The sequence below is a fragment of the Sciurus carolinensis genome, chromosome 1 (assembly GCF_902686445.1).
Source record: "Sciurus carolinensis chromosome 1, mSciCar1.2, whole genome shotgun sequence".
NCBI classification, from domain to species: domain Eukaryota; kingdom Metazoa; phylum Chordata; class Mammalia; order Rodentia; family Sciuridae; genus Sciurus; species Sciurus carolinensis.
The window spans coordinates 191758439-191776171 of NC_062213.1; the positions used below are offsets into that span (position 1 = coordinate 191758439).

At 39.8% G+C, this 17733-nt stretch overlaps 1 protein-coding gene and 1 non-coding gene across 2 annotated transcripts in view; both read right to left on the reverse strand.

The window, feature by feature from the left end:
• Clic4 (chloride intracellular channel 4) overlaps positions 1-17733 on the reverse strand; it is a 65568-nt gene that overhangs the window by 23526 nt on the left and 24309 nt on the right. Inside the window, exon 2 of the mRNA XM_047553276.1 lies at positions 6473-6582. Coding sequence (XP_047409232.1) covers positions 6473-6582 — 110 coding nt within the window. The remainder of the gene's footprint in view (positions 1-6472; positions 6583-17733) is intronic.
• On the reverse strand, positions 12211-12295 carry Trnat-ugu (transfer RNA threonine (anticodon UGU)). Its single transcript has one exon. It is a non-coding gene; the product is annotated as a tRNA-Thr (tRNA).

Consider the following 17733-nt stretch of genomic DNA (forward strand, 5'->3'; position numbering starts at 1 on the left):
TGGGGGTAGCTCAGTGGTAGTGGGAGAGTGCCTGCCTTTCAGACGCAGGCCCTGGGTTCTGTCCCCAGCACTGGAAAACACACACACACACACCAGCCATGGAGTGATGCCAGGATGAGTGGAACGCTCTTTCCTCTTGTCATGTATAAATTGTGTCACCTGGAAAACAATTTTCTCATTCTAAAGTCATAAAGCACATCCATCAGCAATTTTACAACACACAGTAAATTATGTGCCTAAGCATAAGGTAATAACACAAGTCTGTCCTTTTACAAATAATTTTTTCATGAACGGGGTACAGTTGGATAAAGGGGAAGTACGCCGTGCTTTTAAATAGCCCGTGAGAGGAACCAAAACAAATAACAACTATTACTTCTATAATTAATTATGACAGCTTTTAAACTCTCCAAGCAAAAACATTTATTAGAGGCGGGACTAAGGTGGCATGGCAGAGAAGAAAGAACCAAAGATGGAATACAGTGGACTGGATTAAAGTCCCAAACTGAATAGCTGTCATTCACTCACTACATGACCAAGTAGATCCCAAGCTCTCTGGGCCTGGATTTCCTCATCTGTAGATCTGCTTTGCCTGTATAGATAAATCAGATAGTGCCTGAGGATATGAACTAAACAATGGATGCAGACAGAAGTCATGCCTGCTTTCCAATCGCATTAACAGAGCACTACACAGAGGACAGGATCAGCAGTTTTAACTTGAATACAGCTAATGGTTCATAACTGGAGATCCTGCATTATTAGAATAATAAACCCTGATTTAGAGGATATATTCAACCAAGGAACATGAAACCAGGCACATCACTACCAATTTCCCAGTAATCCATTTCTGAAAAGCTATACATATTTTAAAAAATTACAAAGGTAATGAAACTACTTTCCAGAATTAACTGTTGAGATGCAGGACAACCATCTCAGGTTATTCAGAGTAAAAGCAGATTGAGAAGAAGCTACGATCCCTCTAAATGGATTAGCAGACTGCACCTAAAGGGACAAGTTCTAGGCAGTGGGGTGATTCTCTCACAAGAGACTATCAACCAAATGGAGTCTAAGAGTGTGACATCTAGTTCTCAGCGGGCACTCCAAGGTCTCAGATATTCTGTTTGACTCACAAAGGTTCATGTCACAGATGCTTCGCAGAAACTTAATACTGCAGGAACTGCAGTTTGAGAAACGTGAAAATGAACTGAAAAACAATATAGCTAAAAATAGGACATCTTTGGTTTATTTCATAAAAGGTCTTCAATAAATACTCAACAACTCATTCAAACTCATTCAAACATTCCCTTAAGTGACATCTAGAAACAGCAAGGGCACGAGGCCCAGGCCTTGAAAAAAGGCAAGGCTAGTCCTCAGTGTCTGAAAGTCTCCCTACGAACCTGTTTCTTCTGGATAAAACAAACTCTTCTGTACTCTCCCAGTTTGTTTCTAGATGAAGAAAGAAATGAAGAGAAACAAAACAGGAAACAGGGTAATGAAGAACAAAAGGGAGGAGCCCTACAGGATCTAACACTTTCATCAACTTAAGCATCTCCAATTAAAATTTAATTCCCTACCCTTGGACCAACTGGAGGACACTGGGCTGGTGGCTCAGTTCCAGCTGGTTGGTTTAAAAGGAGCTCAGCATAGTTATCCAACACTGGAGCTGGCTTGTGAGGATGACCTATCTGTAACCAGCTGATGGCTAAATGAAGAAAAAAGTCTAAGAATGTAGAACTTATCTTTTAAGTTGCATTCCTTTTTACAGGTGCCATTTTTCGAGGCACAAAATTAATTCACACGTATCAACAGAATACTGGACACTACATAAAAACAAATAACTAATCCCCTCCCCACGAAAGTTAATCCCACAGAATCCTTTGTTTCAGAACACATTATTCCTACTAATTATTCCTTACTAGATCTGCTATCATTTGGCTTGACTAATATTAAGAGCACTGAAGGACCTTAATGGACTCACCAAATACACACAAAGACACCAAGACTCCTGGTTATTAAGTGTCTATCTATGTGTCTCAGTGTAAGCAGTAAAAGGATTTTATGGATTTCACTAAATGTGGCACACTGCTAATCTTTATCTACTTCAATATCTATTTGTGGAACAATATTTTTAAAAATAGCATACATGAAAAGATTTCAAATACAACTTCTATAATTCTTAATGTATTTTAATAATGCCATTTTTGAGTAAGGTTCAGAAGAATTTTCACTAATAATTTTCCTAATTCAGCTCTTAGCATCCTCAACAGGATTTATCTATCATCATTGAAATCATCTTGAAAAGAACATAAAAACTTGTGGTGGCAAAGCTCTCCCTGTCCCTGTCTGTGTAGGAGAGACAGAGAGACAAAGGTAGGGCTGGGGAGATAGCTCAGTTGGTAGAGTAGGCCCTGGGTTCAATCCCTAGCACCGCGGAAAGAAAAGAAAAGAAAAGGAAGGAAGGAAGGAAAGAAAGAAAGAAAGAGAAAGAGAGAGGGGGGGGGAGGGAGGGAGGAAAGAAGGAAGAAAGACAGACAAAGGCAGACAGACATAGGGCATATATGGGATTGAGAATGCATCCAGAAAACAGTTACCTTGAACTGTTCTAGGGATTTCATGGAGCTCATCAGCAGGAAGAGTGAAGAGTACTTTCCTGAAAGGTCAGCAGCAGGAAACGGGTGATTTCTCTAAAAGGCTGGCCTGTTGTGTTCCAGTTAGTCTCTGCATGTGTCACTAACACTGCTTTACTGAGGATCTACTGAACTGATTTCTCAACTTTCTGAAGACATTTTTCAGGAGAGAAGAACTACAGAGGCATGATAATGAAAGTAAAACTATTTGTGGAATTTGGAAATCAGATTTTGTTCTGAGTTTATAATAGATCTTTAAGATACACAGTTTCATAGCTCCATTGTAACATTTTTAATTACTATGAAACTGTTAAGCTGTCACAATATTCCAAAACTTTACGTTGCTGCTACAGTAACTTGTACCTGAGTCAGATTTACACAACCTGTTACAAATGGTACTCTTGCATTTGAAACAGAAAGAGGTAGTTACTGACAATGCAAAGATTGAGATCATTTAGGGTGAGAATGGACAAACAGAAACACACATTTCCTAGACTTCTAAAAAGTGGTCTTTATTCTCTCAGAAAATACCAAGGCTGCAAAATGGATTGAAAATAGTAAAAAGCACCCTGAACAGTCCCTAGCACATGGACCAGACTAAAGACACGTTAGTCTATATTCCCCTCCTTTATCCTGAACTTAAATACAAATAGCTGACCTCAAGGAGATGAGGCCGCTTGCCTGGGATCCCAGGGATGTCAGTGGCAGGGCACTCTCTACAGAGCCAGCAATGCCTGGGACTTTGTCCTGTACCATGGATGATCCCCACTGAATGACGTGTGATAATACCTGTAATTGTGCCCCCCGTGTTTAATATTTTTGCATGTTTGTCTGCAGCTTTTGTTCAAATGACAGTTCATATAAATGTAAATTCTTTCTGAAGCCCAGATATTTTTTTAGCTAAACTGTCTTTAATACAATTGCAACATGAACAGAATATTAGGTTTGGAAATAACTCCTACTAAAGGAGAAAGGCTGCACTCGAAGCAAGTAATGGGAGACTGTTCAAAGCCTCACAGAGGACACATGAAAACACCAGCAGTCATCAACACCAGCGAAGACTGAAAGAGAATGTGTGATCAGAGCCAGAACTAGAAACGGGTTTGTTCTTATGGATGAAATGTCATGCAACAATCATTTTTTTCAGAGCAGAGAGTGGGCTTCTGAATAGTGCTCAGGGGGGTTCTACTGCTCTCCACTGGTTTGTTCTAGGATCAGTACTTTTCACAGAAGAATTGGGCAATTACCAAGAAAGGCAGTAAAATAAGCACTTATAGGTATTTTCTCCCCCACAGATTTCTAAAGTCACACTGAATGCTTTAAAATTAAGAACTTATTGTGAAAACTACTTTTTACTGTAATGTGTTTCATTTCTCTGTGACTTTATTCTATTTTACATTCATTTATTTACTCTCTTGGAATACTTTCTCTTTAAAATTCTGTTCACGATTCTTTTGTGTGTGTGTGTGTACACACAAGGGATAGAACCCAGGGATGCCTAACCACTGACCCACATCCCCAGCCCTTTTTACGTTTTATTTAGAGACAGGGTCTCGCTAAGTTGCTCAGGGACTTGATAAATTGCTGAGACTGGCTCTGAACTCAAGATCCTCCAGACTCAGCCTCCTGAGTCGCTGGGATTTCAGGCGTACACTACCATGTCTGGCTTTGTTCAAGATTCTATGTAAGTAAACTCATGGAAAAGGTCTGGAAGGATAAAGACTAAACTTAAAAGCCAATTATCTCTGTGAAGGGGAAGCCTGTGACCACTCCCAGGGCTGAGGTGGAAGGACTCAGTGTCACGTACCTCTTGTACACCTTTAGTTGTCCTTAAGGAGCATTTTTTAGACATAACAGAGACCTCAAATTCCTGAAGAAACACCCCCCCCCAAAAACACACACACACACACACACACACACACACACACACACACACACACAGGTTTCAATTTTAAGTGCCCTGGGTTGTTGATTTTGCACAAAGCCCCAAGAAAAACACGTCCTCTTTCCTGGTCCATGTCCTCTTTCCTGGTCGTGAGGTGCTGAATGCCTTCCTCCGTGTGTCACTTTTTACTTTTTTTAAAGTAGAGTACATTACTCTGAGTCATAAACAGGTCCTCAATATTGATAATAATGCCGTAAAAAATCCGTAATGAGAAAAAACAGATGAACTAGCCATGGAATTCCCCCGTCTTCCGAACCAGATCCACCAGGACTGGAATATGGCACAATCAAGCTCTGTGTTGAGCAAAGGCTTTTTAAAAGCGTGGCAGGCAACTCACTTGCTCAAAGCCAAAAATAGAAACGGAGAAATCCATGTATTTAAGGACAGAGTAAGGGTGTGTGCCTAGTGGCGTGGTCTATTTTAGGAGTTATACTGGGAAACTTCCTTTTTGAATGCATGCGGGGGAAAGTAATAGAAGGGTAACTACATGACTGATTTCGTTCTTAAAATAGCTCTCCAACATGAATTAGGTAATGTCTTCAAGAACCTGCAGCTTTAGCTCTACCATCCTCGATGGCTCATTTCTACATCCACACATCTAACTAAAAGGTTTCCTAGAAGATTTTAAGAAAGATTTTCAATTAATAAATTTAAGTCTGTACCATTTCAAGAAACTACCCTGGGCACAAGTAAAGAATAAATTTTAAGGCATGGACAGAGACCCCAAAGTATGCTAACGTCTCCCTGGGAATGGGATGTTGGCTTTCAAATACTCTCGGGATGTGATGTTCACAGAGGCATAACACATCAATTCTGACACCTAACACAAGTGACAGTTTATCCACATTTTTCTCTGGACACTGTTCATGACTTTGATATGCTTAAAAAATAAACAGCAAACAATGCTGTGGCATTTATGTCAAGAGGAATACATGTCTCCTGCCCAATCCTAGATTGACCATTGGTACAACCATTCTTATCCTTTGATTTAAGCCTCCTGGGGAGGAGGGAGTATGAATTTGCCAGGAAGAATAGAAGTTCCTGAATAAAAAAAGAGCACTCTATTTGTCAGGGCTCTTCTTCGCTCTGGCCTATGCAGAGAAAGCTAGAAACGAGTCTTCATCTAGCAAGAACAAGCTGGGCATGATGTTGTACACGTGTAATCACAGCTACTGGGGAGGCGAAGGCAGGAGGAACGCAAGCTTGAGGCCAGCCTTGGTGACCTAGGAAGACCCTGACTGAAAATAAAGATAAATAAAAAGAGCTGGGATGTCGCTCAGTGGAAGAATTCACATGGGTTCAATCCCCAGTGCTCCCTCCCCAAAAAAAGAAAAAAACTCGGTAAAAACAATCACAGGGTCATGCATAATTGCTCATTTTACAATTCCATTTACAAAATATGATTAAAACTGTTATAATAGAAAACTTCTTTTTATTCCCTGAAAAGTAGGAAATGAAATAGAAAATATTAAATGACATAGATCACAACAGTATTCAGTCTTCTAAAAATCCCATCCTTGTCTTTCAGGATCTTGGTTATATAAGGTCATATTTTTTAGCACATTTTAGACCAAGAAGATGTCTGCTGAGACACTTCTCCATTGCTCCATATCCCCAGTAAAATTCAAGGATTGCACTGTAATCACACTAAAATGTAGCTCATGGAGTTTAAGGTAAACATATAAGAGGTTCTGAAAAAGACGAGAGGCCACATACAATTCCCTGACCTGGGTTGTCCATAATACTTACACCAGTTAAGGCTGTCCACAAACCAGCAGAGGTTAACAAAATACATTTCTTTGAAATGCAATCGAAGTAAAGGATGGAAGAAAAGGATCAAACTGAAGACAGTAACGTACGTACTCTCAATTTAAACTGATCCCAAACCACGACCACGTCTTACCTTTTCAGGTCAACAGTTGTGACACTAAATACGACTCCTTTGAGCCAAAGGATCATGAAGAGCCTCTGGGAAAAGGGGCAGTTTCCTATGCTTTCGCCGTCACTGCCAGCCTGGAAAGCAGGAAGAGACATTAAAGACAAGGTCAAAATGATGACTCACAAAACGACAGGGCTCTCTGTGACTTCTAGTCGAAGGTACTAGAAGACAGGGTAAGCTGCATTTGGGGAAGAAAGGTCAGATCCAGGCCTTCATTATTCTGGTCTTGTATTCGCCTCCTTCTCTTACGAGAAATGACCAGGCGAGCAGGGCACAGTGGCACACACCTGGAATCCCAGCAACTCAGGAGGCTGAGGTGGGAGGACTGCAGTGTCGAGGCCAGCCTCAGCAACTCAGAGACATCCAGTCTCAAAATAAAAAATAAAAAGGACTGAGAAAGAAAAATGTCCTTGAGTTTAATACCCAGTACAAAAAAAATTTTTTTTCATTATAAAAATCCTATATTGTGTCTTACACATTCTGTCAGGAAGCAAGAAAATAACAAAAGATGTCTTTATAATAAGCTATTTATAAAACTATTTAATGAATGGAGCAGCTGACTTTCCTAAGCTCAAGAATGAGGTAGAACTTTCCTAAAAAATCTAAGTGGGACATATCTTCCTTAATTTCTTCAGGTATGCCCCAATTTAAAAAGGAGACAAGAAAACATTCTGACATTTGCTAGGGATCAACACAGCCCCTTTACTCTGAAGTCTATAAAGAGTTCCCAAAATAACTCTTCAGCAAGTCATTCAAAGATGCTGGTAAACCGGGCACAGTGACACACACCTGTAATCCCAGCATCTCAGGAGGCTGAGTCAGGAGGTTAGTGAGTTCAAAGCCAGCCTCAGCAACTTAGTGAGATCCTAAGCGACTCAGTAAAACCCTGTCTCTAAATAAAACATTTTAAGGGGGGTGAGGGGGCTGGGGATGTGGTTCAGTGGTTAAGCACCCCTGAAAAGTTCAGAGCATTTCATCAAAATGCTACATCTGCAATAAGCCATTAATTCTTTAACAGGAGCTAAGTACTGTTTCCAAATTAATGTAATCAACCTTCTAGAGGCTCTAAGCCCTCGGCCAGGATCATATCAGAAAAGACTAATCAGGGAAACAGGACCTTTTGTAACAGAAGTCCTGCTAACCAGTAATAGGGGCCCCTCCTGCTTCTTCCCTCCCTATTGGGGTGGGGTCAGAGGAGGCCTAGTAGGGAGACTTTGATCACCAACCAGCAGCAATGAGGTCACCTCTCTGTAGTATCAGTGAGACCTCACGGGGAAGTGGACTCTCACCCATGCCCAGCTGTAATGAGGAGCCTCCACTTTGGGCATCAGTGGAGACCTACTGGGGCATCTGGATTTCCACCTTCATCTTTCCACAACAAGGCAATGCTGTCACCACCCACCTTGCCCTATCCCTCTCTCCATAAGAAAAGTTTAAACACAAGGGTAAAACGAGACCCAGGATCTTCTAATATGAAAATGCCAAGGTTTCCATTGAAAATCACCTATAATACCAAAACTCATTTAGTATCAAACTAAATGAGAAAAGGCAATTAATAGATGCCAATGCCAAGATGACAGAGGTGTTAGAATTATCCAACAAAGTATCTCTCTAAAGTAGCTGTGATTAAAAAAAAAAAAGTTTCAATGAGCAATTATCAGCAGCATGAACATGAAAAAAATCACAAGCCTCAGCAGAGAAACAGACAGAAGATACAAAAAACAACTGGATAGAAAAAATACAATAACTGAAATAAAAGGCTTAGCATATGGGATCTCTGCAATGATTTTGATGCTGACTGTCCAGGGATTAAAGGCTTCGTCTCCAGGAATTAAAGGCTTCGTCTCCAGGGAGGGACTATGAACCTTTAGAGATGGCCCCAGCAGGAGGTCTCAGACCACTGTGGGCATGCCCTTGAATGGGACCATGGGACCCCTGATTCTTCCTCTTTCTCTGCTGCTTCCTGGCCCTGAGCTGTTTGTTCAGTCACTTCCAGCAACTGCCACCCAGCATACCCACCTGATACCCAAGCGATGGGTCTGCCTAATCTTGGACTAGAACCTCCAAACTGATCCAAAATAAAAATTTTCTTTTTATAAGTTAATCATTTCAGGTATTTTGTTGTAGCTCAAAAGTCAAAATGGAGGGGATAGATGAAAGAATCAAGGAACTAGAAGATAAAGCAATAAAAATTACCCAGTGTGTTGTACTCAGCTTAAAGAAGAATGAAATAATATCATCTGCAGGGAAATGGATGGAACTGGAGAACATCATGCTAAGTAGAATAAGTCAGGCTCAGAAAAATCAAGGGTCGAATGTTTTCCCTCATGCACAGAAGCTAAAGAGAGAAAAGGAATTTCTAAATGGGGGGCTCTCATGAAAATAGAAGGGAAACTAGCAGAGGACAGGAAGGAGATGGAGGGGAGGGAGAGAAAGGGAAGAACTGAGGAATAAAATCAACCATATTATATATGCACATGTGACTATGCCATGGTGAATCCCTCTTTCGTGTGTAAGTATAATGCACCGATGAAAAAAGGTGCACATGAATAAATAGAGGGAAGACGAGAAGAAAAGACGAAAGAGAATAGGAGGAGGGAGGAGAGGAGGGTAAGGAGAAACACTAGGGAATGACCTGGAGTAAATTATGTTATGCACATATATAAATATGTCACAATGAACCCCACTATCACATATAATTAAAATGCACTAATAAATGCATTTTTAAAAATTACCCAGTGTAACCAGGTGCAGTGGCACACACCAGTAATCTCGGCAAATCAGGAGGCTGGGGCAGGAGGATTTCAAGTTCAAGGCCAGCCTCAGCAACTTAGCAAGACCCTCAGCAACTTAGTAAAAATGTATCTCAAAGTAACAAGGACTGGGGGCTGGGTTGGTGGTGTATTTAAAAAATACATAAATAAAAATAAAAAGGACTGGGGATGTAACTAAATGGTAAAGTATTCTTGAGTTCAAAACCCAGTTTAAAAAAAAAAAAATTTACCCAGTGTAAACAACAGGAAAAAAAGTCAGCTGAAAATGAAATGCTTCTTATATATTCCCATGTTTTAATGTCGTCCATCTAAGTCCCATTTGTGAATTCTTCCTTGTATGCCACTGGTCAGCAAGTTTACATCTAGAAATTTAATCTAGTAGAAACACTGACACTGATGTCCAAAGACACAAGTCTTGTTCCTGAAGCATGTTTCTAACAGGGAAGCCTTAGAGAGCAGCAAGCTCGTCAGTAAAGGGTCTGTTCAATCACAGACCCACCAGCACCAAGGGTGGCGTCAGGCTACTCATTCAGCCTCTGGCATGGGTGAGGGTGAGCCAGCACTTCCCACTGTGGTGTTTGGAGCACAGCGATTATTGCCTAAGACTTCAGTCTTACCTGGGTTTTCCCTTTCTTGATTCTTTGGCTAGTAGGACCAGGACTTCTCGGACTTGCTTTTCTTTCTTTCTTTCTTTCTTTTTTTTGGGTCTGTGCCTATTTTGTTTCCAAGCTGCCTGTTTCTTTAGTTCCAAGCCGTAATAAGGCCAGAAAAAAAAAAAAAAAAAAATTCCACCAAGAAACTCATACCATCCCCATCTTCCTGGAAGTATTAAATTAAAGAAGCAAAACAAAAACTTTATAAAACGTATATCCATACAATGGAACTTCACTCAACAGGAAAAAGCAATGAAGCATTGATACCTCCTGTATAACTTGGACGACCATTACAAAACGTTAAACGAAAGGAGTCCATCACAAATGATCATATATTATATAATTACATTTATATGAAATGTCCACGTCCAAAATAAGCAAATTCATAGAGTTAGAAAGTAGATTTGTTTTTGCCTAGGGTTTGGGAGCAGGGGGAGGGGAAATAACTGCTATTGGGTACACAGGTTCTTTTGGGGGGGGTGAGAGAAATGTTTTAAAATTAGACTTATGATGGATGCTAACTTTGTGCATATATTAAAAACCACTGATTTTTACCTTTTTTAAAAGGCTGAATTGTATGGGATAAAAGTTACATCTAATAAAACTGTTTTTAAAATGTATAGCCAGACATAGTGGCGCACACCTGTAATCCCAGTGACTCAGAAGGCTAAGGCAGGAGAATCACAAGTTGGAAGCCAGCCCCAGCAACCTAGCAAGACCCTAAGCAACTTAGCAAAGCTCTGTGTCAAAATAAAAAGGTTTGTGGACTTAGCTTAGTGGTTAAGCACCCCTGGATTCAATCCCCAATACTAAAAACAAGTAAATAAAAGTATAGGCATATTATAAGTATAAATACATGCTGAAAAAGATTTGGAGTATATAAATAGTTCTAAAATTGTGATTTCATGTTACAAAAACATACATGTCTATGTTTTCTTAAAACTGTAAAATCTAAATAATCAGAGAAAACATGAGTAATCTCACCGACATAGAAATAACCACAGTTTCCCAGATTAAGAATGAATCTTAGGGCTGGGGTTGTGGCTCAGTGATAGAGCACTTGCCTAGACGTGTGAGGCCCTGGGTTCAATTCTCAGCACCACATAAAAATAAATAAATAAAAAATAAAGGTACAGTGTCCATTTACAACTAAAAAATTAAAAAAAAAAAAAAAAAAGAATGAATCTTAGCGTTCATGTGGGGTTTGCTCTGACAAAAGGAGTGTTCTGTTAAACTTCAGTCTGGGGCTCCTCTCACACTCACAATTCTGTGCTACTAGACTTCAACCTCCTTGCTCCAGACCTCTGTTGTAATTCTTGGAATTGCATAATTCTGATATTTAATGAGAAACTGCTAGATTAACTCCTACATTGCAGAATCAGGGTCAACGGCAAATGCCATAAATATTTTAATGTTTTACTAAGTCAAGGTTAAGAAACTGCTCACTTAGAAAACCTCGTTTAATCAGTCTTTAGACTAGTCAGACTTTAAAATAGTTAAGAAGGAGAGTTTTAACTTTTTTCCTCTTTCTCTGCATCTATGGAACTGGGGGTGAGGGGTGATGATGGCTGGGGACCAGAGAAAGAAGCTGCCACCTACAGGTAAGAACGGGCTCCCAACCATCGCGTTATTTAACTGCACACATTTCTAGGGAACACGCAAAGTGTTGCTAAAATGACCTAAAAACTGCAATACCCCATTTACGCTGAATGTGGATTCTGTTGACTTAAGTGAGAAGAATCATCAAAATTCAATTAACTTACAAGTCACAAACCAACAGGGTAAATGGAAAATTCACCTCGCCTCTATTACCAATTTCTTTAGAATTAGTGTTAAACACATGCTGGAGCCAAAGTTTGGAGCCTTCCAGTTTAATAAGCTGTTATCCTATAGGGTTAGCAGAGTATGCAGGAAGTAACAAGGTTTGGAATCAAATTTATCTGGGTTTGAATCCTGACCTCACTACTTAGCTATGTCATTTTTAAGGAAGTTACTTAACATCTACAAAACTTGACCCACTATGTGGGGATCATATGGATTAGGATACACACAACTCCTGGCACATGATAAGAATTTTTAAAATGTTGTTTGGTTTTAAACGTGCTTCAGGTACAGAAACCAGGGCCTAACAACAAGTTCATTAGTTGAAACACTTGATCATTAGAATCCCTAGATTACTTTAGCTTTTAGAAAACAAAGAGAGGGGAAAGAATCTAAATATTCCACATTAACTTCCCCAACTGACAAAGTGTATTATGACCCTGTGCTTTTTTTTTTTTTGGGTGCTGGGGATCGAACCCAGGGCCTTGTGCTTACAAGGCAAACACTCTACCGACTGAGCTATCTCCCCAGCCCCAAGACCCTGTGCTTTAAGAAATAATCTACAGGGCTGGGGATGTAGCTCAGTTGGTAGAGTGCTTACCTCGCAAACTCAAGGCCCTGGGTTCAATTCCCCAGCACAACAACAACAACAACAAAAAAAAAAAAAAAAAAAAAAAAAAAAAAAAGAAAGAAATAATCTACATAAAGTTTAGTCCCCTGAATGGAGTGAGCAAAGATATCCTTTATTTAGGATGTCAAAAATCTGGTCATGCAGACTGTATCATTATTTCCTAGTCATAATAATATAAAAGAATCATAATTCAATGAAGTCAAACAATAGGAAGTAGAAGAATTACTACCCTCCCAGGCTCCAACTACGTAAATAAAACACAACCCAGGACAAGACAATGGAAAGACTTGGGTTGCTACCATTTCCTTGTTCAGCATCACCAACTCATAAAATCTACTCTCCAAATAAAAGCCTGTGCAACTGAGAGGAACTGATGAGTCGGAAATAACCTGAGGACCCCAGCGACCAGGGAGAGAGGGAGCTCCAGGAGAGTCTGCTGGAGTCCACACAGAACATTCACCTAGATGAATTCTCTTCTCCGCTCTCCCAAAACAAGCTCACAAGCTCGTTGCATGCGTTAATCTGGTTAATCCTTATATCCACTCACTCAGCAGAGGATGGTAGTTAAGAGCACTAAACTAAAGCCAGACTCTCAGACAACTCCACCACTTCCTAGCTAAGTACTCTGAAAAAGTAATTTGGCCTCTCTGGGCTGTTTTTCTCTTAAAACAGGAACTACATATCAGTGCCTACCTCAATGGGTTGTTACAGGAATCAAAGAGTTAATAAACATCACAGGCTCAAAAGAGTACAAGGCTCCAAAGTCAAGGGTGTAGTTCACTCTATACCCTTTTGCACTTTTCAATATTTATAATATGAACATGCATCTTTCATTTTAAAAAAGCAAGTAAACAAAAACCTTTCCACCTGAAACATTAAAATGAAGTAAACACAAGTTACAGAATGACTATGGGAAAACTCTAAAAGATAAAGGACAGCTATGTGACAGAAGTATAAAGGAGAAGGAAAACTTCTTCAGCAGTGGTTTTAAACTGGCTACTTGCAGCTTGGGAGGCTGAGGCAGAAGGATCTCGAGTTCAAAGCCAGCCTCACCAGTGAGAGCCTGTCTCTAAATTACATAAAAAACAGGACTCTGGATGTGGCTCAGTAATCAAGTTCACCTGAGTTCAATCCCTGGTATCCACCCCCTACAAAAAAAATGGAGACTACCAGATCCCCCTCCAGATGCCTGCTGTTCAGTAGTCTGTGGGAAGGTCTAGGAATCTGCAATCTTTAGCAATCTTCAAGCAAGTCTAATTCTGAAGCATTTTGGTGGGACACCATATTTTCATAAACACTGAAAGGGAAAATGGGCACGCGCACACACATACACACACACACACATATACACACAAATGGAAAGTTTTGCTCCATGGTTAAACTTTGTATCCCTCTAGATGCCTTTTGGACTCTGCTCTTCAGATCAGTAACCTGATCATTGTTTGTCATCGTTGGGCTTGGTAAATAAGAGTCCCGTCCCCCCCCCACTAAAGGAATGCTAACCTATCCTGCCTAAACTTGGAGAAACTCAAACTAAGCCAGCCTAGTGCCCTGTAAGATTCAAACACTCAAATTCAAAAACATTTTTACTTCACACAAACTAAAAAGCAGATGTGAGAACTTTTTAATGCAAACCAATAAAACATTAATATTTCTAAGAATTTAGCTTAAAACTAAATATAATGTCAAGGACAATTCTGGTGACCCAGAGTTCTTTATAGATCAAGTGCTGTGGGATAGTTATACCCAGTTTAAAAGAACAATTGCAAATTTTATACTCTAACATGTACTACTAAATGTTGTGGCTTGTTGGGAAGAAAAAGGATTCTGTTGTAAAAGGGTTAGGACCATTACCTGACTTATTGCAAAACAGGCTGAACTTCTGCTACCTAACCATGGGTAAGTCACTTAATCTCTTTGCATCTTGGTTTCCTATTCCAGGAGGGGAAGGTAGGGAGGGAGAGAGACTGATTTATCAAAGTTGATAACTGTAATGTAACAACATTATATATACAGGGCATATCCTTACTGGAGTTCTTAGGGGTAAAAAGTCATGATGTATGCAACTTACAGAGAAAGAATAATAAAGGCAAATGTGGTAAAATGTTAACAATAGGTAAACAAAGGTAAAGGGTGTTCTTTGAACTGTTATTCTTGCAACTTGTCTATAAACTTGAAATTATTTCAAAATAGTTTTTAAAAAATTAACCTAGTTTCTACATCAGCCCTAATAGTTTCTAACTATATTATAGCTCACTTAAATTGTACCACTTAAATATTATCTCCTGATTTTCCTGATTTATAATTTTTCTCAAAAATAATTACGCCACTATCTTTCTCAAAAACTTAAATCTCCGAATCATCTCAGAACGAGCTAACAGACCACAGAAGGCACTGCAGCAAACTGATGGTTGCCTGCCCAACATGCATTCATCCATGTCATTTTCTGATGACAGGACACCTCATTTTGATCAGGCATCCATTCCCCCCTCTTCCCAGGACTGCAGGAGATAATGATCTCAACCCAACACTAGGGGCAATTCCTGATTGATTCTAAGTCAGTTTAATAGTTTCGTTTGCCTTGCCTTTGACTATCTAGACATAATCATGTGACCCACTTCTAGTTATTAAGACACAGAGTCTCCCAGGAAAATTTTCTGACTCTTAAAAAGATTCTTTCTAGAAGAGGAATTCCTTTGTGAAACCTGTGCAGACTTGATAGTGGCTTGAGAATGAAACCAACACCAGAAGTAGACAGAGCCAAGAGAATCACAAGCAAGTTGGACCCTGACATCCATACACATGGCGCTCTTACTAGACTGCTTTCATTATTAGAGTTGATCTGAACTGGAGTTTTCTGTTATTCACAATCCTAAGTATACAAACCAATGTTTTCATTTATCTCTAATTTCTTCTAATTAAGATTAGCTGGTTGGGGTTGTGGCTCAGTGGTACAGTGCCTGTCTATCATGTGTGAGGCACTGGGTTCAATCCTCAGCACCACATAAAAATAAATAAATAAAATAAAGGTATTGTGTCCATCTACAACTAATACATGTGTGTGTGTGTGTGTGTGTGTGTGTACACACACACGAAAGTAACTACAGAATAATCAAAGGAAGTTTGTAATTTGTTTAAAAAAAAAAAAAAAAAAAAGATGAGCTGGAAGGGCTGGGCACTAGTAGCTCAGTGGTAGAGTGCTTGCTTAGCATGCACCAGACCTAACATTCCATCCCTAATACCACTTTAAGAAAAAAAGGAAAAAAAAAAAAAAAAAAAGCAGTAAGAATGAAAATATTTAAGTGTGGCAAAGAATGAAAAAAGAAAATTTCTTTCTTTTTTTTTAAGGAGGAGTGGTTACTGGAGATTGAACCCAGGGATGCTTTAACACTGAGTCACAACCCCAACACCGCCCCCCCTTTTTTGGAGACAGGGTCGTCCTCACTAAGTTGCTAAGGACCTCACTAAGTCATAAAACTTGCGATTCTTCTGCCTCAGTCTCCTGAGTTGCTGGAATTACAGGTGTGCTCTACTATGCTTGGCTAAAAAAGAAAACTATGAGTAAAGGAGAAATAACAGCGTTCCAGGACTCTGATTTGTTTACAACTAATTCTGTTTTCCATAGAGTAGTCTCAGATTTCAATTTTAGACAGCATTTGCCACTGAAGTTCAAAGTATGAGCTTTCTTTTCTCACATAGCATCTTACAGAAACCTTATCTAGGACCCAGATATATATATATATACTCCACATCCAACATATATTTACTAAAGATCCACTATCTCCCAAGCACTGTAGTTGGCACACAAGAAACAACTGGAAATGAGAAAGATAAGATCTGGACTCATGAAACTTAGATTTTTGTGGGGGGAAAAAAAAAACAGTAAGCATATCAAGTTAAAAACTGTAAACTGTGGTTAAGTGTCTAAAGGAAACAAAGTACTCAGAGAAAGGACAAGGAGCATCTTCTTTAGATAAGATAGTCACAGCCAGGTGTGTTGGTGCACGTGTATAATCCCAGTGACTAGGAGGCTGAGGCAAGAGGATCACGAATTCAAAGCCAGCCTCAGCAATTTAGGGAGGCCCTAAGCAACTCAGCAAGACCCTATCTCAAAATAAAATATAAAAAGGGCTGGGGATATAGCTCAGTGGTAAAGCACCCCTGGGCTGAGTCCCCAATTCCCTGCCAAAAAAGGATGGTCATAGACAATCTCTTTGACCATGCAAAATCTAGTGAGTACAACAGAAAGTGGTAATGGCAGGGGTCAGATCATGACAGACTTTCTAGATCAAATTAAAGAGCAAATTCAGAGGGAACAATTTATTCATTTATTTTAAAAATGTTTACCAAAGCCTACTTTTAAATAAGCACTTAACATGTTTAACAGCAAGGATTGAAAAGAGAGTGCCTTGTTTGACATATCAGTTCTACTTAACCATCTGTGTGGTACAGAGCAAGTTATTTAACATCTCTGGGCCTGTTTCCTTATATATAAAATGGGAGAAGAATACCTACTTCCTAGAATTATTATGAATATTAAATGAGTATACAACAGTTCTTAAAATATTGCCAGGATGTGACAAGTGCTCAGTAAAAGGTGCCATACAGAAAACACACTTCTAATTTCGTGGGTCTTCAGTGGAGAGGAAGAAGGGGTGAAGAATGTCGGCCAACAGCCAACAGCTCACCACTGAAGAATGGGGAGACAACAAGGAACATTCTGCCATTTGGAAAAAAGGTGAGGAACACGGAGCTGCTGAAGAATAGAAGCTGGAAGACCTGCTGCCAGCAGTCGTGCTGAAATGTGGGTGGATTAGACGAGTCAAGAGAGACAGAAACATGGGTTAAAATGGAGACAGTGGATCATTTGGATGAGAAAATGGAGAAAAAGAAATCAAGCTGGGCAAGGTGCCACACACCTCCAATTCCAGCTACTCAGGAAGCTGGGGCAGGAAGATCCCAAGATCAAGGTCATCCTGGGCAACTTAGTAAGACCTTGCCTCAAAATAAAAGTTAAAAAGGGCTGGGGGTGTGGCTCAGTGATAGAGGGTCTGCTAGTATGCAGGAGCCCCTGGGTTCAATCCCCAGAACCAAGCTGCGGGGGAGAAATATCAATGATTCCTAAACGGCTGTCTTGAGCGACTTGGGTTCAAGAAAACCTCAAAATGGAAGCAAGGGCGCCTGTAATATGCTGAAGGATGGGAAGGGAAATTCCTTCTCTTGTGGGTTTGTTCTTTTTCCTCTTTGGTGGTAACACTAAGATATTTTATTAATTATTTATATATTTTATATGGGTTCTTTGTTTATTTTCCATTTTATAATGAACACGTTTTGCTTTCCTTTAAG